At 41.3% G+C, this 21,029-nt stretch overlaps 1 protein-coding gene across 5 annotated transcripts in view; it reads left to right on the forward strand.

Annotated features, from left to right (window-relative positions):
- The window catches only part of Osbpl10 (oxysterol binding protein like 10), a 275,934-nt gene extending 257,414 nt beyond the window's left edge, over window positions 1–18,520 (forward strand). For all 5 annotated transcript variants that reach the window (XM_078038235.1, XM_078038233.1, XM_078038234.1 and 2 more), the window contains 4 exons: window positions 1,077–1,263; window positions 3,119–3,301; window positions 15,334–15,487; window positions 17,304–18,520. In XM_078038235.1, coding sequence (XP_077894361.1) covers window positions 1,077–1,263; window positions 3,119–3,301; window positions 15,334–15,487; window positions 17,304–17,348 — 569 coding nt within the window. In that variant the 3' untranslated portion in view covers window positions 17,349–18,520. The remainder of the gene's footprint in view (window positions 1–1,076; window positions 1,264–3,118; window positions 3,302–15,333; window positions 15,488–17,303) is intronic.
- Window positions 18,521–21,029: the final 2,509 nt, after the last annotated feature.

Here is a 21,029-nt window from a genome sequence, read left to right on the forward strand (position 1 = left end):
TGTGGGTGGATGTCCCCCACCCTAGTTGCCAGCAGCAGGTGTAGTCTCTGATTTTTCTAACTTTGGGAACCATTGTGGTGTCTTGAAGTTACAAGGCAAAACTCCTTAAGATGTTAGAAGCTTTTTAAAGTTAAGACCTGGCTGCTGCTGATCTGGACAGCCTCTGCACACCACCTGAGGCTCGTTTATCAGCCTCTCCAGGTCACCAGAAGCTTCCCATCACAGGGCCTTTCAGCTCTTACTGGCTCAAGTGATGTAGGAGAGATGAGGCTGGACACCCGAGGAATTAGCAGGAAGCAGGTTTATTGGCTGCAGTGGTCCAGAGTGAGGCACCTGCCTAAAAAGTCTCTGGGCCTCCAGTCTGGAAATTCTTTGAACTTCATACCCAGTGTGTGTGTGTGTGTGTGTGTGTGTGTGTGTGGCGGGGCGGGGTGGGGAGGGCGCGTTGAAGATTTACATGACAAGCTTTTCCATTTTTTTGGATTAGTCAGAGGTTTTGCAAGTTTTACCACAAAAGCAGAAGTACCATCACCAAGCCCAACTTTGCTTTTGCAAGACAGATCCATTTAGTTATCACCAAAAAAAGGAAGTCCTAACCCACATTGAGTTTCTTGCAGAATTTTTTGCTGATATTCTGTTAATAAGAACAATTAAGGTGAGGGTCTCTGGAGAAGCTTAATGAAGATTCTTTGGTGGAGGAGGGGTCACCACTACACAAGTGTCCCTTAGGTAGCCCTTCCTTTCCAAGTCAGCTCTTCCTGTTTGGAGGCCTTGTTGGCACTGGGCACCTCTCCCTTCTGCCTTTATCACAATTACAATTTTGTGTGTGATGATTAATTAACATCCAGCATTCTCTTTGGCTCCCTGAGGGCAGAACGTGCATCCCTCTGTCTAGTTCGTGGTGTCTTCTCGGTGCCCCTCACAGTACCTGGCACACAGCAAACAAAGCACATGGCAGGTGGGAGGCAACCTCTGGGCGGTGGGAGTCATGGCATCTGGCAGGAGCGACTTCGATTACCTATCGATGGCCCCTTTCCCACCTTCGTTTGCCTGACTGCCCCCCTCTCTCCCTGGAGGTGTGCTGAGGCTCCTGGAACACGGAGAGGAATACGTCTTCACACTGCCCAGCGCTTACGCGCGGTCCATCCTCACCATCCCGTGGGTGGAGCTCGGAGGAAAGGTCAGCATCAACTGCGCCAAGACCGGGTACTCCGCGACCGTGACGTTCCACACCAAGCCCTTCTACGGCGGGAAAGTACACAGGTGGGATGCGGCTTTGTCTTATCACAGCGCCCGAGTTTCCTTTCCCATTAGAGGGCCAAATTCCAGCCATGCATGGCATGAGCTGGAAATGAAAATAAAGTTAGCAGTTCTTTTGCAAGAGGCTTCTCTTTCCCTGCTTCACGGGGGCTGCTTTTGGAGCTCACCCCACTCTAGATGGATGCGGAAAGCTTTGGCGAGGCATTTATAGAGCATGTTCTAGAGAATAAAAGGCGCTTTTTTTTTTTTTTTTTTTTTTTTGTCTTTTGGAACTGGGGTTCGAACCCAGGGCTTTGAGAATGCAAGGCAGATGCTTTGCCACTGCGCTACATCCCAGGCCAAAAGGTACTTCTGTTTGTTATGATAGGCTCTTCCTTTTGAAGATAGGTTCTTCTTTTTGAGGCCACAGTTTTTATTTCTCTGCTCTGAAATGATTTGATCTGAGTCCAGACATGGCCTGGGAGTTCCTGGTTTCTTGTTCAGTTGGACCTATTAATACTCCTGAATCCTGGGTCCTGTACCTGTGAGTTAGAGACTCTCCCCCTCCCCTTTTATAAGCTGGGGAAACCCGAGTCTTAAACAGAAGGAGGAGAGGTCGCCTGTTTGAAGAAGCACAAAGTAGTTTTTATGGTGCCAGCAATCAAAAAAACAAAACAGAGCAGACCTACTCTATGCACAAGCATCCAACTTTGCCCTTTTCCTTAGAAAAACACAAGAACATTTACAGTGGCATGCTGAAGCTGGCATACACTGGATCACAAGAGCTGACCGTTTCTTCCGGGCTGGACATCGATGACACTGTGCTGGTAGTGGAAATGCCACAGGAATGACAAAGGCATGCGGGGCTGGTGTTTCCCGTCACAGAGGGCCAGTTGTTAAACGCTGACCAGCACACCACTCATATCTCCCACTGTGGACTTCATACTTGGGGCTGACCCTCTGCCTTGCCACCTAGGAGCTGGGACAGTTTTCAGGCTCGGGGAGAATGCTCCCAAGCCTGTATTAGAACTTGAAATTCTGCTTGAGCTGGACTGTCAGATATAGAGAAGCTTATCCCTCATCCTTAGCCGCTTTAGAGTAGCCTCCTGCTTTTGCTTTGTTGCTCTGTGCAGAAAACTACAAAGTGTGGAGGAGGGTGGGTGTCTGCTTTCACCCAGAATCAGAGTTCCCTGGGATGAGACGACAAGGAGAGAGGTCACAAATCTCCACAAAGCCCTTTTAAAGAGAGGTTGAAGTTGTCCCTCCAGCTACTGCTGACTGGGAAGGCACTGACATGAGGCCAGGAGTCTAGGCTCTGCTTAGCCTTCTTTAGAAGGTGCGTGGATGTTGGGCTGGACGCTGCTGCCCTCCTTTCCCAGCGTGAGCTCTGTTGGGATTGTCAGCAGCCTTGTTTGACCCACATTCAGAATTGACCTTGTTTAAGGACTTTTTGTGGTTGAAATTTAGCACTATTGGATGCTATTTGGTGGGGGAAAGAGTTTGTTTTCACACACTGCTTGATTTCCATCTTTTTTTTTTTTTTAAACACATGGAGCACAACTTTTCATCTCTCTGATTGTACATTATGTAGAATCACACTGTTGATTTCCATCTTATATAACCATGATATAAGTGTATGTTTATCAGAACTAAGAAGTAAACATTTCTACTATTAACAAATTACTATTAATTAATATTAACTAATCTGTGGATGATATTCAGATTTCACCTCCCCCCCCCAATCAAGGTTATTTTAAGAGCTAGTCTTTAAGCAAAGCTGAAAAAAAAAAATTCCCTCCTCTACAACTTGTCTAGAAATCTCCAAAGCACAAGTACACCTTTTGAAATTTGTTTTCGTTTGGCTCATTCATGAATTCAGGGTCACAGCAGAAGTGAAGCACAACCCAACCAACACCATTGTTTGTAAAGCCCATGGGGAGTGGAATGGTACCTTGGAATTCACCTACAGCAACGGGGAGACCAAAGTCATCGACACAACTTCACTGCCAGTGTACCCCAAGAAGATCAGGCCCCTGGAGAAGCAGGGGCCCATGGAGTCCAGGTGGGAACCAACTTGTGTGTCTTCCAGCCTTGTTGCCCTTAGCACTGACTCGGGGGTGGAGAGGGAGGGAGCTTTGGAAACTCAGCTTGTGGGCACTGGCCAGGAGCCTCTGCTGGCTTCTCCAGCTACTTGAGTTTCCCATATCTCCCTTAGGAGAAGACTCATGTAGCTTCCAATCTAATTATCTTGCACTTATAGGGTGGGCTGTGGAAATAGTCTGACAGACGACTTAAACGATTTTTTTTGTTTTTTCCCATAGTTTTTATTGGTAAAACATAATGGTGAGATTCCTGTTTACACATTCATACATGAACGTGATGGAACAATATAATTTGGCTAATTTCATCTCCTAGTACCTCTCCTTTCCCTCCTTCTCCTCTCTCCTCCTCCCTCCCTGGTCCCTTTCCTCTACCATTTTTTTTCTTTCAGTTTTCATGAGAGTCTCCTGCACCCCCTCCCAAAATATTTCTTTTCCTTTTTCCTCTCTAGCTTCCACATGTGAGAAAACATACAACCCTTAATATTGAGTTTGGCTTATTTCATTTAAAATAATGTGTTCTCAAGTTCCATCCATTTTTCTGCAAAAGACATAATTTCATTTTTTATAGTTCAGTAAAACTCCATTCTGTATATACACATTTTCTTTATCCATTCATCCATTGATGGACACCTCAGTTGGTTCCATGGTTTGGCTGTCATGAATTATGCTACTATAAATATAGCTATGCATGAATCACTGTAGTATGATAACTTTAATTCTTCAAGGTAAATACCGAGGAGTAGGATGTCTGAGTCATATGGTGGTCTTGTGCCTATTCTTTTGAGGAACCTCCACCTCCACACTGATTTCTATAGTGGTTGTACTAATTTAAAAGAATTCCTTTTCCTCCACATCCTCTCTGGCATTTATTATTGTTTATATTCTTGATGACTGTCATTCTGATTGGTGTGAAATGAAATCTCAGTGGAGTTTTGATTTGTATTTCTCTAAATGCTAAAGATGTTGAATATTTTTTCATATATTCTTTGGCCATTTGTCTTTCATGAGCTTTTGAGGTTCTTTTGAGAAAGTTGTTTCCTATACCTATATACTGGAATGTTGACCGTACATTTATTTGAGGAATTGTGTAGTTTCTGGTCTAATTTCTAGATCTTTGATCTGTTTTGAGTTGATTTTTGTGAAGGATAAGAGATAAGGATCTACTTTCATTCTTCATATGGATTATCAGTTTTCCACTTTTTCAAAAGGCTCTTTTCTCCAGTGTATATTCTTTGTCAAGGATTGTATGGCTGTAGATGTGTGGGTTTGACTCTGTCTTTTCTGTTCTCTTAGTATGTTTTTATGCCAATACCAAGCAATTTTTGTTAATTATAGCTCTGCAGAATAACTTGAAGTCGGGTACTATGATGCCTGTAGCATTGCATATTTTTGGTTTAGAATTCTAAGCTTTGATTATTCTAGGCTTACATTCTTCCAAATCAATTTTAGAACTTTTTTTTTTCTAGTTCTGTGAAGACTGGCGTTGGTATTTTTGTTGTTGAACTTGTCATTGGTATTCTATTGTACTGAATCTGTAAATTGTTTTGGGTAGTATGGCTGTCTTAACAATATTTCTGCCTATCTATGAGTATGGGAGGTCTTTCTATCTTTTTGTGTCATCTTCAATTTCTTTTTTCAATATTCTGTAGTTTTCTTTATAGAGGTCTTTTACCTCCTTGGTTTTATTTATTCCTAGGTGTCTTATTTTTTTTTTTATTGGTTGTTCAAAACATTACAGAGCTCAAGACATATCATCTTTCATACATTCGACTCAATTGGGTTTTGAACTCCCCAAATACATAGTACAGACTCACTTCTGTTACATACTCACATTTTTACATAATGGCATATTAGTGACTGTTGTATTCTGCTACCTTTCCTATCCCCTACTATCCCCCCTCCCCTCCCCTCCCCTCCCAACATCCCTCTCTACCTCCTCTGCTGTTGTTCAATTCTCTCCCCTTTTTTTCCCCCCACCCCCTTGCCCCTCATAACCTCTTATTATTTTGTGTATCACTGAAGGTCTCCTACCATTTCCATATGTTTTCCCTTCTCTCTTCCTTTCTCTCCCCCCATTCGTCTTAGTTTACTGTTAGTCTTTTCCTCATGCTCTTCCTTCCTGTTCTATTCTTAGTGACTCTCTTTATATCAAAGAAGACATTTGACATTTGTTTTTTAGGGCTTGGCTAGCTTCACTTAGCATAATCTGCTCTAATGCCATCCATTTCCCTGCAAATTCTATGATTTTGTCGTTTCTTAGTGCTGCATAATACTCCATTGTGTATAGCTGCCACAATTTATTTATCCACTCATCTATTGAAGGGCATCTAGGTTGGTTCCACAGTCTAGCTATTGTGAATTGTGCTGCTATAATCATTGATGTGGCCGTATCCGTATAGTGTGCTCTTTTAAGGTCCTTAGGGAATAGTCCAAGAAGGGCAATAGCTGGGTCAAATGGTGGATCCATTCCCAGCTTTCCCAGGAATCTCCATACTGCTTTCCAAATTGGCCTCACCATTTTGCAGTCCCACCAGCAGTGAACAAGTGTGCCCTTTTCCCCACATCCTCGCCAACACTTATTGTTGTTTGACTTCATAATGGCTGCCAATCTTACAGGAGTGAAATGGTATCTTAGGGTGGTTTTGATTTGCATTTCTCTGATTGCTAGAGATGTTGAGCATTTTCTCATGTGCTTGTGGATTGATTGTATGTCCTCCTCTGAGAAGTGTCTGTTCAGGTCCTTGGCCCATTTGTTGATTGGATTATTTGTTATCTTATTGTTTAATTTTTTGAGTTCTTTGTACATTCTGGATATTAGGGCTCTGTCTGAGGTGTGAGGGGTAAAAATTTGTTCCCAGGATGTAGGCTCTCTATTTACCTCTTTTACTGTTTCTCTTGCTGAGAAAAAACTTTTTAGTTTAAGTAGGTCCCATTTGTTTATTCTTGTCATTAACTCTTGGGCTACGGGCGTTCTATTAAGGAATTTGGAGCCCGACCCCACAATATGTAGATCGTAGCCAACTTTTCCTTCTATCAGACGCAGTGTCTCTGTTTTTATATCTAGCTCCTTGATCCATTTTGAGTTAATTTCATTTTGTTGCATATGGATTTCCAATTTTCCCAGCACCATTTGTTGAAGATGCTATCCTTCCTCCATTGCATGTTTTTAGCCCCTTTATCAAATATAAGATAGTTGTAACTTTGTGGATTAGTCTCTGTGTCCTCTATTCTGTACCATTGGTCCACCTGCCTGTTTTGGTACCAGTACCATGCTGTTTTTGTTACTATTGCTTTGTAGTACAGTTTGAGCTCTGGTATCGCTATACCTCCAGATTCACACTTCCTGCTTAGAATTGCTTTTGCTATTCTGGGTCTTTTGTTTTTCCATATGAATTTCATGATTGCTTTATCTATTTCTACAAGAAATGTCTTTGGGATTCTGATTGGCATCGCATTAAACCTGTAGAGAACTTTGGGTAATATCGCCATTTTGATGATGTTAGTTCTGCCTATCCATGAACAGGGTACATTTTTCCATCTTCTGAGATCTTCTTCTATCTCTCTCTTTAAGGTTCTGTAGTTTTCATTGTATAAATCTTTCACCTCTTTTGTTAGGTTGATTCCCAAGTATCTTATTTTCTTTGAGGATATTGTGAATGGAGTGGTTTTCCTTATTTCCATTTCAGAGGTTTTGTTGCTTATATACAGGAATGCCTTTGATTTGTGCGTGTTGATTTTATATCCTGCCACCTTGCTGAATTCATTTATTAACTCTAGCAGCTTCTTTGTAGATCCTTTTGGGTCTGTTAAGTAAATTATCATGTCATCTGCAAATAGCGATAATTTAATTTCTTCTTTTCCTATTTTTATGCCTTTAATTTCTTTTGTCTGTCTAATTGCTCTGGCTAGTACTTCGAGAACTAAATTGAATAGAAGTGGTGATAGAGGACATCCCTGTCTTGTTCCAGATTTTAGAGGGAATGCCTTCAGTTTTTCTCCATTTAGGATGATGCTAGCCTGAGGTTTAGCATATATAGCTTTTACAATGTTGAGGTAAGTTCCTGATATCCCTAGTTTTTCTAATGTTTTGAACATAAAGGGATGTTGTATTTTGTCAAATGCTTTTTCTGCATCTATCGAGATGATCATATGGTTCTTGTCTTTAAGCCTATTGATGTGGTGAATAGCATGTATTGATTTCCGTATATTGAACCAGCCTTGCATCCCAGGGATGAATCCTACTTGATCATGGTGCACAAGTTTTCTGATATGTTTTTGTATTCGATTCGCCAGAATTTTATTGAGAATTTTTGCATCCAAGTTCATTAGAGATATTGGTCTGTAGTTTTCTTTCTTTGAAGTGTCTTTGTCTGGTTTTGGGATCAGGGTGATGTTGGCCTCATAGAATGAATTTGGAAGAGCTCCTTCTTTTTCTATTTCTTGAAATAGTTTGAAAAGTATTGGTATTAGTTCTTCTTTGAAGGTTTTGTAGAACTCCGCTGTATACCCATCAGGTCCAGGGCTTTTCTTGGTTGGTAGACTTTGGATGGCTTCTTCTATTTCTTCCTTTGTTATTGGTCTGTTTAAATTGTGTGTGTCTTCCTGTCTCAATCTGGGCAAATCATATGCCTTAAGAAATTTATCGATATCCTCGCTATCTTCTATTTTATTAGAATATAGGGTTTCAAAATACTTTCTAATTATCTTCTGTATTTCTGTAGTGTCTGTTGTGATATTGCCTTTTTCATCCCGTATATTAGTAATTTGAGTTCTCTCTCTTCTTCTTTTTGTTAGCATAGCTAAGGGCTTGTCTATCTTATTTATTTTTTCAAAGAACCAACTTTTAGTTTTACCAATTTTTTCAATGGTTTTTTTTGTTTCAATTTCGTTTATTTCTGCTCTAATTTTAATTATTTCTTGTCTTCTACTACAATTGCTGTTGTTTTGTTCTTCCTTTTCTAGGTTTTTGAGGTGTAGTGTGAGTTCATTTATTTGTTGGTTTTTTCTTTTTTTGATGAAAGAACTCCAGGATATGAATTTCCCTCTTAAAACTGCTTTCATTGTGTCCCATAGATTCCGGTATGTTGTGTCTGTATTATCATTTGACTCTAAGAATTTTTTTATCTCTTCCTTTATGTCTTCTGTAACCCATTGATCATTCAATAACATATTGTTCATTTTCCATGTGGTGTAGGATTTTTCCTTCCTTTTTTTATCATTGATTTCCAATTTCATTCCATTATGGTCAGATATGGTGCATGGTATTATCTCCACACTTTTATATTTACTAAGATTTGCCTTATGGCATAATATATGGTCTATTTTTGAGTAGGATCCATGTGCTGCTGAGAAGAACGTGTATCCACTTGATGATGGTTGGTATATTCTATATATGTCAGTTAGGTCTAGGTTATTGATTGTGCTGTTGAGTTCTATAGTTTCTTTATTCAGCTTTTGTCTAGAGGATCTGTCTAATGGCGAGAGCAGTGTGTTGAAGTCACCCGTAATTATTGTGTTATGGTCTATTTGACTCTTGAACTTGAGGAGCGTTTGTTTTATGTAGATTGCAGCTCCATTGTTTGGTGCATACAAATTGATAATTGTTATGTCTTGTTGGTGGATGGTCCCTTTTAACAGTATATAGTGTCCTTCTTTATCCTTCTTAATTAACTTAGGTTTGAAGTTGATTTTATTTGATATGAGTATGGCCACTCCTGCTTGCTTCCGAGGGCCATGTGAGTGGTATGATTTTTCCCAACCTTTTACCTTCAGCCTGTGTATGTCTTTTCCTATCATATGAGTCTCCTGAAGGCAGCATATTGTTGGATTTGTTTTTTTGATCCAGGTTGCTAGCCTATGTCTCTTGATTGGTGAGTTTAGGCCATTAACATTTAAAGTTACAATTGAGATATGATTTGTACTTCCAGTCATGCTTCTTTATTTATTTATTTTAGTTTGGCTAGTTTTACTTTTTTGGTTATTTTCCTCCTCCTTTACTGAGATACCTCTTGTTGTTAGTTTTGGGCACTATTTTTCAATTCCTCTTCTTGTAGTATATTGCTCAGAATGCTTTGCAGTGCTGGTTTTCTTGCTGCAAATTCTTTTAGCTTTTGTTTATCGTGAAAGATTTTAATTTCGTTGTCAAATCTGAAGCTCAATTTTGCTGGATACAGTATTCTTGGTTGAAATCCATTATTTTTCAGCATTTGAAGTACATTGTTCCAGGATCTTCTCGCTTTCAAAGTCTGTGCTGAGAAATCAGTCGTTAACCTAATTGGTTTACCCCTGAATGTAATCTGTCTCTTTTCTCTGGTAGCTTTTAATATTCTCTCCTTGTCCTGTATGTTGGCTATCTTCATAATTATGTGTCTTGGAGTTGGTCTATTATAGTTTTGAATGTTTGGGGTCCTGTAGGCTTCCAGGATTTGGCAATCCATTCCATCTTTCATCTCTGGGAAGTTTTCTACAATTATTTCATTTAATATGCTGTCCATTCCTTTGGTTTGAATCTCTGTGCCTTCTTCTATCCCGATGACTCTCAAATTTGGTTTTTTAATGACATCCCATATCTCTTGAATAGATTGCTCATGGGATTTAAGCATCTTTTCTGTGTTGACTATACTCTTTTCAAGTTGATAAACCTTGTCTTCATTATCTGATGTTCTGACTTCTACTTGATCAAGTCTATTTGTAATATTCTCGTTTGAGTTTTTAATTTGGTTTATAGTCTCCTGCAATTCTAGGATTATAGTTTGATTCTTTTTTAAGATCTCTATCTCCTGGTAGAGCTCGTTCTTTGCCATTTGAATTTGTTTAATTCATTTTCAAAATATATTTTTATTGCTTGGACTTGCTGTCTCATGTCTTCTCTAATATTCCTTTCCATTTGAGTTAGGTATGCCTTGAGTTCTTTCCCTATCCCTGCTTTTGATGTTTCTATGTCCTCTTGTAGAATTAAGTTGTCTTGCATTGTTTGTACTCCTTTTTTCCCTTGTTTTCTCATGTTGTCCCCGTTGCTTTCCAGCTCTATTTGATTGTCGTGTTTCTACTCTCTTCTATAGATTTGTTTTGGTTCTGTATTACTCTGATGCCTCTCCTTAGTGTTGTTAAACTATGCCTGCTGACGTGGATTCCACTGTGAAGGAAGATCCGACGTCCGAGCTCCAGTGACAACACTACTTTGCTATGACCGGCCCCAGTTCCTTGCCTGGGTATCCTGATGAGGTGGTGTGACTGGACTGTCTCTGTTTGATTTCAGCTCCCAGTCGCGGCAGGCAGGCGGTGACTAGCCGCCCAGTATCACAGGCCGAGGGCGGGTGATCGGTCACCTGCGGCCGGGTGTTCTCCTACCGCCCAGCTATGCGGGCAGTGGGTGAACTGTCGCCGGCGGGCCTGCAATTTCCAGCTGCCCAGTCTCCAGGGCCTTGCCTCTAGCCTCCTGGTTTCTCCTGCTAGCCTTCTGTAGCCGCAGGGCAGGCCGCACGAATCAGTGGGCCTGGATCTCCGGGGTCCCACAGTTGGTGATTGGGATCCCAGGCACTCTGTCCTTTGGATTTTTCCTGCTTGCCCCTCCCCCAGCTCTAGCTAGACAGGTTTCGTTTTGGCTGCAGATGGGTAGGGGGGGTTGCAGGTCAGGTGCCTCTAGTTCTCCCCTAGTCTTTATGCAGGCTCACTCTGATTCTCCCTCCCCCGGCAAGCCTAGGAGAGAATTTATGCGAGTTCCCGATGTATGGGGGATGGGCTGAGTGCCACACACCTGTTTTGCTGTTGAGATCTGTCGGAGAATGGCGGTGGATATATCAGCTGTTCAAGATGCTGACTGCTGATTCCCTTGGTGGAGTGTCCGCTGTGGGGGATGGGACTGTACCGCTTCCTTCCCCGTCTAAACTCCCGTACTCAGCCCGGGGGTCAGTGCGGGCTTGGCTGGTGGGATTCCACCTGATCCTAGGTGTCTTATTTTTTGAGGCTATTGTGAATGGAATTGTTTTCCCGATTTCTTTCTCAGCAGATTCATTATTAGTATATAGGAGAGCTATTGATCTTGTAACCTGCTGCCTTGCCAAATTTGCTTATTAGCACTGGAAATCTTCTGGTGGCACCTTTTAGGTCTAATAAGATCTCATCTGCAAATGATAATAATTTGACTTCTTCCTTTCCTATTTTTATCCTCATTTACTTTCTTCTCTTGCCTAATAGCTCTGGCTAAACTTTCTAGCACTATATTACATAGGAGTGGTGAAAGTGGATGTCTGACTTTTAATGCCTGTCCTGAAAATGTTAATCTACTCAGCTACATCAACTACAGAGAGTTGCTAGTAATTGAAGAACTGTGCAATGAAGCAGTGAAATACTATTTCTTACCAGCTTAGTAATGTTATTTTTAAAAATTCAGTGCTGGCAAGGGTACAATAAAATTGACTGTTTCCTCCTAGTAAGAGTAGTACCTGTGTGGATTAGTAGCTTTAAACTTGCGAATTCACTTTAATCTTGTATTCTACTTCTGAGTACCTGTTCTCAGGGAAGATTCCTAAATTCAGATTTAGGAAGCTGATTTTTGAAAAAGGGCAGAGGAGGGAATTAAACAATAGAAACCACCCAACTGTCTGACATTTGGAAAAAAACTCAGATGTCCACTCTATCGTATGAATATAATGCAGCCCCTTAAAGTGACATTTATGCACATACACAAGCATAAATTTTTTGTGGCAGGTGTGCTAGGGATTGAATTCAAGGGCACTTGACTGCTGAGCCACATCCCCAGTCCTGTGTTATATTTAGAGACAGGGTCTCACTGAGTTGCTTAGCACCTTGCTGTTGCTGAGGCTGGCTTTGAACTCCCATTCCTCCTCAGCCTCTCGAGCTGCTGGGATTATAGAAGAGCCACCACACCTGACTCAGAAGCAGCATCTTATTGGAAGATGCCATTTTGATTTTTCAGTCTAGGTAATCAGCAAACCATGTATGGCCCATGGGTCAAATCTAGCCTGTGGCTGATTTTACGAACCAGTTTCATTGGAACACAGCCATGATGGTTCACAGCTGTATATGGTTTGGTATGGTTTATGGCTGCTTTCCTGAACAACAGCAGAGTTAAGTAGTTACAACCATAGACCATATGGTTTGCAGAGCCTCACATGTTTACTGTCTATCTGGCCCTTTACAGAAAATGCTTGCCAACCCTCACTCTAATCTAGAAGTATGTTGCTCTTTTATATAGATAGTACGTAAGGGTAAAATGAAATTTCAAATTATTTTGCAGAAGGGTTTGCTATTATTAGAAGAGTCTGCAACCACATAAGTGCTTGTTAAGTGGAAACAAAGCAGGATACAAGGTGTATGAATAATATATTATAGCTGAGTTTAATAAAAACAGAGGTTCAGCATCCTTGGAACCTTTGCTTTATTGTAGGATTAGTACAACTCATCCTTGTTATTTGGGGATAATGAGTGTAACTTCTCTGTGTCCAGATGGATGTCATGAACTCTGTCCAAGCATCCTTTTTTCAACCCAACCTATTGGACAGTGGTAGTAGGAAAAGGAAAAAGCTGCTGTAAGGAATAAGATCCAGCCCCTGGTCACACTGGCTCTAATGGAACATTCCCAGGGCAAGTAATCCTGTGGGTCTTGGCATGACTGTTGTTTCCAGTCTGACCATTGAGAACAAAGCTCTGATGATCCAGCTACTGTGCTTCTAAGGATATCGGCAGTTGAGCTTCTCTTCATTAAGACTCTTTGCTGCCTTGTCAGCCTGCAGCAGGGAAGGAGTCTGGAGTGAGAGTGTATGTACGCAGACTATACTGAAATATGGAGCTGGACTGTAGGAAAATGGAGCCAACCCACCTTTGTTCTTTGCTTAGGAAACAGCATTGAAAAGTAGAGTGGCTGGCCCAAGGGCAAACCTGCACCCACTGTCCATACCAGGTCCCCAAAACAAAGGAAGGGACCATTAGCATGGTTAATTAAGCTGACCAGTGGTTAGACTGGTTGTCTCAGCCTTACAGTGGTGCTGTCCCTGATGAGTCCTTCAGTCCCCAGCAAGTCCCGTCTGAAGGGACCCAATGCCCTCATCAGGAGGACAAAGATACTCTCTGGTCTGCCTACACCTGTGGATGGTGCCGAGTGTGGTCTGAGTAGGGGTCCTGCCTTGGCCAGAGCTCTCAGGAGAAGGGAAAGCTAATGTGCAGCGATGCCACGCACGCCTTGCTTTCGCCACTTGTCCACCTTGCCACATTGACTCCCTCCTCGGCAAGGGCTCCTGTTGGCTTCCTTTTGCTTTTCTGTCTGACCTATGCCCATCCCTCCCCACCCTGAAGGTGCCTTCCCTTGCTGTCTTTTCTTTTGGCTTGGTGTTTAGCGCTTTCTTCAGCTGAGTCCTCGTGCACTCCCATCCTCCTCCCTACCATCTAGAGGCTCTCTGGATTGGATCTTTGTGCTTGTCTGGGTAGGGCTCTTTGTGAGCCAGTTCTTACCCCATTCCCTCCTCACCAGTCCTGGGGGGGGGCACGGTGTCTCTGCCCTCTTAACTTGTGCCACTGTCCTAGAGAGGATCTCACATCCTGGATGTCCTTGTGCCCAGTTCTTCCTTTAGAATGAGGGGTAATGAAGAAGTCTGTATTTGACCCAATACCTAATTGATTTCTTTCCTTATTTCACTCTGCTGTTCTTGCCAGTCATGTGTGTGTTGCTGGGGACTGAACCCAGGCCTTGAATATGCTAGGCAAGAACTCTACCTTTGAGCTACATTTCTCAGCCCAATTACTTTTTTTTTTTTAATTGACATGATGGTAAGTTGATACAAATATTCATTATCTAATTCATTGTCTAATTGTCTAATTCAGGGTAATTGGCAATTCCATCTCTGTGAACATTTACCATTTCTTTGTGCTAGGAATCTTCAAACTCCTCTTTTAGTTCTTCCAAAGACCTAGCTTCATATTACAGCTCCAGAAACTTGCTTTGCAGTAAAACAAGCCATCATGTCATGCTCCCTGGGTCTGTATGGTAGACCCAGGGTGGGATTGGTGGGAAGGAGAATATGACCCTTGGCATCCAGCCTCCTCAGAAGGTGCTGCTTGCTGTCCCTGACTTGCTAGTAGTGGCTCCACCATCCCTCCTCTGCCTAGAGGCCAACATTCCAGGTTTCTTACTGCACTAACGCCTGGCTGCAGAAAGGGTCATGGTTACCAACTGTGGAAAGGGATCTAATGAGAACCTCCACTTGCCCCCTGGGTGCAGAGGTGTCATTTCCTGAGAGCAGGGAGGGAATCTGCACCATTGAAATCTGATTGCTTCTTTTGTGTGGAAACTGAGGCTTCTCCTGATGCATTTCAGTGTGGAAGTGTGTGGATGATGGTGTCCTGCTTCACCATGGTTCTTCTGTACTTGAGAATGGGGTATTCCTCTGAATCCAGGCTGGTCCCTGGCAAGTCCTGAGAAGGAGAGCCGCTTGTCAGAAGCCAGTCTAGGCCACCTCTATGGTGAAGGAAATGAAGCAGAGACATAGCCTTCTGTGTAGACGTGGGGGGAAGTGATGGATACTACACCATAAACACACTATTTCTTCCTACTCCTCCCCTTAACATTTCTGCACCTTAGTTTTCTTTGTAAAATAGGAATAATGTAACATATCATGGAGTTGGGAGGATTAAGTGGGCTTATAAATGTAATATGCTTAGAAATATTTATGCTAAATACCATGTCAGTGTCCATGATTACTGTTGGTAGTAATGTTACACTGCCTACTGCTGTTATTGGTAGAACTGAGCTCCAGAAACTCAGCCCAGAGAAAGGCATGCTGCTTGGGACAAGTAAAGGCAGCACAGATAGAGCCAGGTAGTGCTGGGTTCAAACCCTGATTCGGGCAGCTTCAAGATGCCTGGATAAGCTACCTCTAGGGTGGAGCTTGCCTGCGTTCCCTTCCTACTCTGGACACAGTTATCCTCCAGCTGGTTGACCTCATTGCATTGTCTCCTCTCCTCTGTGCCTCTACAGGAACCTCTGGCAGGAGGTTACCCGATATCTGCGACTAGGGGACATTGATGCAGCCACAGAGCAGAAGCGGTGCCTGGAAGAGAAACAGCGGGTGGAGGAACGGAAGCGGGAAAACCTCCGCACACCATGGCAGCCCAAATATTTTATCCAAGAGGTAACTCTGCTGCTTCTTATTGGGCTCTTGCCCATGAGAGCTTACCCTGTACAAGGGAGCTCTGGTGGGTTTTTCTTGCTAACCAGTTTGGATGCATGGGGACAGGCAGGACAAAGGGAAGTCCTGGGATCAATTAGGGGCATCTTGGCTCTGGCTTCAATTTTGGAATAGGGTTCAGGCATAATACCTTGAAGCCTAAAACCATCTTGAGGGCAGAATTGAGCTGTTGACACTTCTTCTCCATCAGAAAATCCCATTAGCCTGCTAGGAGGGAAAAGAATGGGATTGCACATCTGGATTCTGTTCTACTTAAGGAAATTATAACACTTTGTTACTTTATCATTAGTATCATACCAGTTGTGAAGTGCCTCACAGTCTACCCTTACACCTGGTGGGCTGGAGTCCTTATGACTGAGCCCTGCCTTTCAGGGCTCTACCTCCTGTGAGCTACATAGGACAGATATGTTAGGGAAGACGAGTGTGATAACGCTGCCATAGCTGTCACTCCAGAAAGTGATGTTGGAGGGCAAAATACCCACGTGGCTGCCACCCTACTAGGCAAGTGAGCAAGACACCATGTGTCCCACAGAGGCCCTGGTATTCTGTTTATTAAGCAATTGGGAAGCATTCTAAGAACAGAATAGTAAGTTTTAAAGATAGGAGCCACAATTTATAGAACAAGCCCTCGGGAACCGAAGCAGGCCAGTGAGAATGGGGCAAGTTTAAGTCTCTATTCAAAGCATGAGATGCCACTCACCTCCAAATCTTTGAGGAGCCAGAAATCCGGATTTATGAGAAAACCTGATATTTGCACGATGTCAAGAAATTTAAAAAAATTTAAATAACCAAGAGCTAATCAAAATGTATCTATGGATCTTTCTTTACCCCTGGTGCCACCGATCTCTAATTTCTACAAAGATGGCTCATTCTTTCTAGACATAAGGCTACGGGTTGACTCAGAGCAACAAAGCAAGTTGGAGGGGGATTTATGGTCAGGAGCAGCAGTAAGCCACCAGTTCTCCCCAAGTCGGGAACTGAGAGCTATGGACTGAAAGGATAATTGAAGTTTGGACTCTGGCTCAGACAGGCTGTTTGGTGGTGGGGATTTAAGAGTTAGTAAAGACCTTTGCCCAGATGAGGTAAATCCTTGAAAAATCCTTCTGTGAGGTGTGGGTTCTTTGGAAAGTTGTACACTAAACAACAAATTCTTTCACTTAGGTTTAATAAAAGTCAGTACATTTCATGTCCTGGGGACATGAAAACAGTAAAAACCATCCCAGCTCCAGGATGGTTACCATGCAGAATGTACGTTCCCTTCTGGCTTAGCTCCAGACTCTGTATGCCACTTTGTTCTTGCCTTTCTGCACTTCATTGGTTGTTGTTGGTTCTTTTGTTTACTCATCTTTCTGTAGGTACTGCCTGTTGAAATATTTCTCTGGCTTCTCACCCACCCCCATGCATGGTGGGCTGAGAAGTTACTGGTTTGGGTTCCATATATGAAACCTATACCTTTTCTTTTTCAGTTGTTTCATCCACCCAGCTACCTTCTTTTCTGCGGTGTTGAAAGGTTTAGTGATGTAAAGCAACAACGTCCCCATTTATTTTGGTCATTCCATGGGGTTTCTTCCTGATATGTTAAGATAGATCATCTTGGGCTCTAAAAACAGGCAGGCTGAGAGGGGCAGTGAAGTCATTGTTTGGCTTCGGTGAGATACTGAGAACAAACCATATATGTGCAGACTGGGGCACCTACCCTTGCTTCCTCCTTTTGTCTACTGAGAGGTCTCCATGTAATGCCTCCTTCCTTCTTTTTCAGGGCAACGGCTGGGTATACTTCAATCCCCTCTGGAAGGCACACTGATGGGCTGGAGGTGCAGAGCTTTCCTAAATAGCCCTGTTTTTGTAGGAATTAAAGTGGTACAGTACCAAGGTTTTGTTGGCATTCACCGAGACCCCTTGCTAGCAAACAAGAAATGGTAAAAAAAAAAAAAAAAAAAAATTCTATACTGTGAACCATGCTCCCCCAAACTCTTGCTAGAGGATTGAATTTATCCAAGAGCCATTTGGGGCATGTGTGTACACATTTAAGGTGTTCACACACGCACTATGTACATATGAGTATTACTACACATGTAAATAATGCACTCACCAAGATTTAAGTGGGTAATCATGAGCTCCTTTTTATCAATGAGGTTTTCTATTTTTCACTTTGCCAAAAATGTTTTGCACTTACAAAGATGTTTTCACTTAGCCAACTTCTGTCAAAATGAAGATTGAATTGGCATGGCCCAATCAATGTGTCCTTATAGTAGACAGTGGCTCATTCCTGGGAGAAATGCAGGTGGCAATCATTTCCCAAGTGGGATTTTCACATCCTTCCCCATCTCCATCTTGTGTTTGTCCACATCCGAGAAATATAAACTACTTTGCTGAGAATGGATGTGTTTAGGAAGCTATTGGAGATTAATGCCAGAGCCTTCTAAGGTGGAATCTAGAGCCAAACCAGGCCCTAACATTGAGTTTTCCTCCCATTTTTCTGATGCTCAAAGCACGAGTTATACATTCCTCCAAAGCTTCTTCCTTTACAGCAGAAAATAAATCTCACGGAGAGTTCATTACCTTCATGATGGAAAAAAGGGCTTCAGAAGCTGAATTATGTGCATGCATATTCAAATATGCGAGAAAAGAATTTACTGTGGATTTTTAAAAAGTGTACCTCTCTGGTATGACTCAAACTCTGCAAGAAAGCCACTGTGATTAAAACAAAGCCTTTGTAAGTGTTCCATGGTTTCAGTTGAATTTGTCCTCAGCCTTTACAAATTGAGGTGTCAGACGTGACCAAAAAAAAGGAAAAATGATTTTTGCTCAATGCTTAATTTATTTTTTACTGTGCCACTCCAATGATATTTATAAAAATCAGTAGCATGAATGCTTCTCTGTAGTAATACTAATTTTGTGCCTTTTGTCCGCTTTCTTAAGACCAATTGTTCACACTTTGTAGATATTAGACAAATATATTTCAATTAAATGTTATTCCTCTTTGTGTGTCTTTTTTTCAGGGATTCAGAAGTTCTGATCGACTAGCTCTGAATTAGCTCAGATTTTCTTGATTAGGTATTAGTATTGATCTACCAAAACAAGTGTTCTAAAATCTATCAAACATGAATACTTTGACAAATTCTTAAGACTAAGTACATGTTTCCTGTTATGGCCTCGTTCACGCCATTTAAAAAAAAACCCAGTTGAATAGTGCTTGGGATCATTTTATTTCTTAAGTGGGTAAGATGCTATATTGAAGGGGAAATTCTCAGAAATCTTGATCTTCTAGTCTTCCTACGAAGCATAAGCCATCTGGAAGTCAGAAGGCTCACTTCTCAGGAGGGTAGGGTATACTTTGCTTTTTTGAAATTAAGTAACAATAGATTTATAAATCATATGAATACCTGAGTCTTAAAGCCCCCATTGTGTTCCTGCACAATTGTATCTCCCTCTATACCTTCCCTGCAGTAACATCACTGTTTTATAAAAAGTCAATACTATTTCCAGATCAATCTGACTTAGTGGTGCTGGTCATTTTTGTGTAAAATGGCATTGTATACGTAAAATATTTATATGCCTTGTTGCTCTGGATCGAACTTTTGTGTTGGAGGTAGCAAAAGCAGGTATCCTTGTCTTTTTAATCTCAGAAAAAGCTTTCAGTATTTAACCATTGTGTCTGCTGTGGGTTTTTAATATGTGGACTTGAGGTAGTTTTCTTTTCCTAGTTTTGTTGTATTTTGATCGTTGAGTCTTGATCTTGTCACAATGCCTTTTCTGCAAAATTAAGATGACCATAGTTTCCCCCCTTTCTTTGGTTAATGTGTGGTGGTACATTTTCATATACTGAACCACCTTTTAATTCCAAGATTGTGCATTGTCATAGCGTATAATCATCTTACTATTGACTTTGCTAGTATTTTAAGGATGTTGGTCTGTTTTCTGGCTTTGGTACCAGTGCCTCATCATAGGATGAATTCAGAAATTTCTGGTGTTTGGCAGAATTCGCTAATAAACCATTTGGTCCTGAGGGGTCTTTTGATTATTGATCCAGTCTCCTTTGATTTTTCTGTTTGACTCAGTCTTTGCAGGTTGCATCCTTCTAGGGATCTGAGCAACAGGATTATTCAATTTATTAGCATACAGTTGTTCACAGTACTTATTTGGAGATGAAGTCTGGGCTGTCTCTGAACATATTACTCTCATAATCTTGTTTACCTTTGTAGAACTCTATAGTGTCCTCATTTTCATCTGGTTTTAGTTATTTGACCTTTTATCTTTGAAGCAGTTAATCTGTTTGCTAATTTTCTTTTTGAAAAATGATCAATATTTCACCTCAAAGGAACATTTTGTCTTCATAGTTTTATGAATACACTATTAATTTGATAAATTCATAGGATAGAATATATCAAATATACAATTTCACTAATGCCAAAATGAGTTCATTTTTTTTTTGAATTCTTGAATACTTTTATACATTTTAGCTAACCTGGTGGGTAGTATTCCTTTTCAGTTGCCATTTTGGATTTCTTCTGTCAAGGGCTAATAAAATTTCATGTCTTCCTATAAATTCTTTACAGGCAAGATGATAGTACATATGTATTGTCCAAATCTCAAAATTTTTCTGATCTTTTTGGGAAGCACAAAATTAGGAGTGGACAAGGCAGTGAGATAGCATTAAATCATCCCCACTGTTAATATTCCAGGTCTGATACTAGTAGACTGGGGAGTTTGGACAACTCCCCAAATAAAGTCTGCACATAAGGCTTCACTGGAACAAAATATCACTAGGTCATAATCTAGAAGATGGAAATTCCAAGGCCATTTTCCCATAGAAAACTGGGTGGCAGGTTGGCAACATCTATCACTTAAATTGGGTTCAGGTGATTTTTGGCTTGTTTCCCTGGGTGTAACTAGAGGAAACAAAATCCTCTAAAAATCCTAAATTTGCCCATAGGACTCATATCTTGAACACCATGCACTAGAAATGAGACCCTTAAGAGTTCTAGGTACTATCTTTACTAGGCCCAGCTTTAAACAGACTTGAGGAAATTATGCTTAATAGTCTCAGAGGCAGAAGGAATATTTAGTAAGATAACAGACTTTAGAAACCGATGAAAACAAAAGGTCAACAAATCCAAAGTATATAAGGATGAAAAAGGTGTATTATTGCAAATTCCATAAGATAGCAAAAAACAAGTACCAATTTACCAGCAATATTTATTTTGTAGATGGATACAATACCTTTATGTGGTGCTGAAGGTCAAACCCAGTGCCTCTCATGTGCTAGGCAAGCACTATCACTAAGCTACAACCCTAGCCCCCAGACTACCAAAAGAATGTTGCTTTAAATTCATATTAGGGAAAGAAATCAATACAACAAAGCAAAACAAACACTGCCTCCTCCATAGAAATGCTACTAACTTTCTTAAAAAAAAAAACTACAGAAATTCGTCTTCAAAAGCAGCGAGGAAGCTTAAAAAAAAAAAAAAAACAACCTGCCATG

The sequence above is a fragment of the Ictidomys tridecemlineatus genome, chromosome 2, assembly GCF_052094955.1.
Source record: "Ictidomys tridecemlineatus isolate mIctTri1 chromosome 2, mIctTri1.hap1, whole genome shotgun sequence".
Taxonomy (NCBI): Eukaryota; Metazoa; Chordata; class Mammalia; order Rodentia; family Sciuridae; genus Ictidomys; species Ictidomys tridecemlineatus.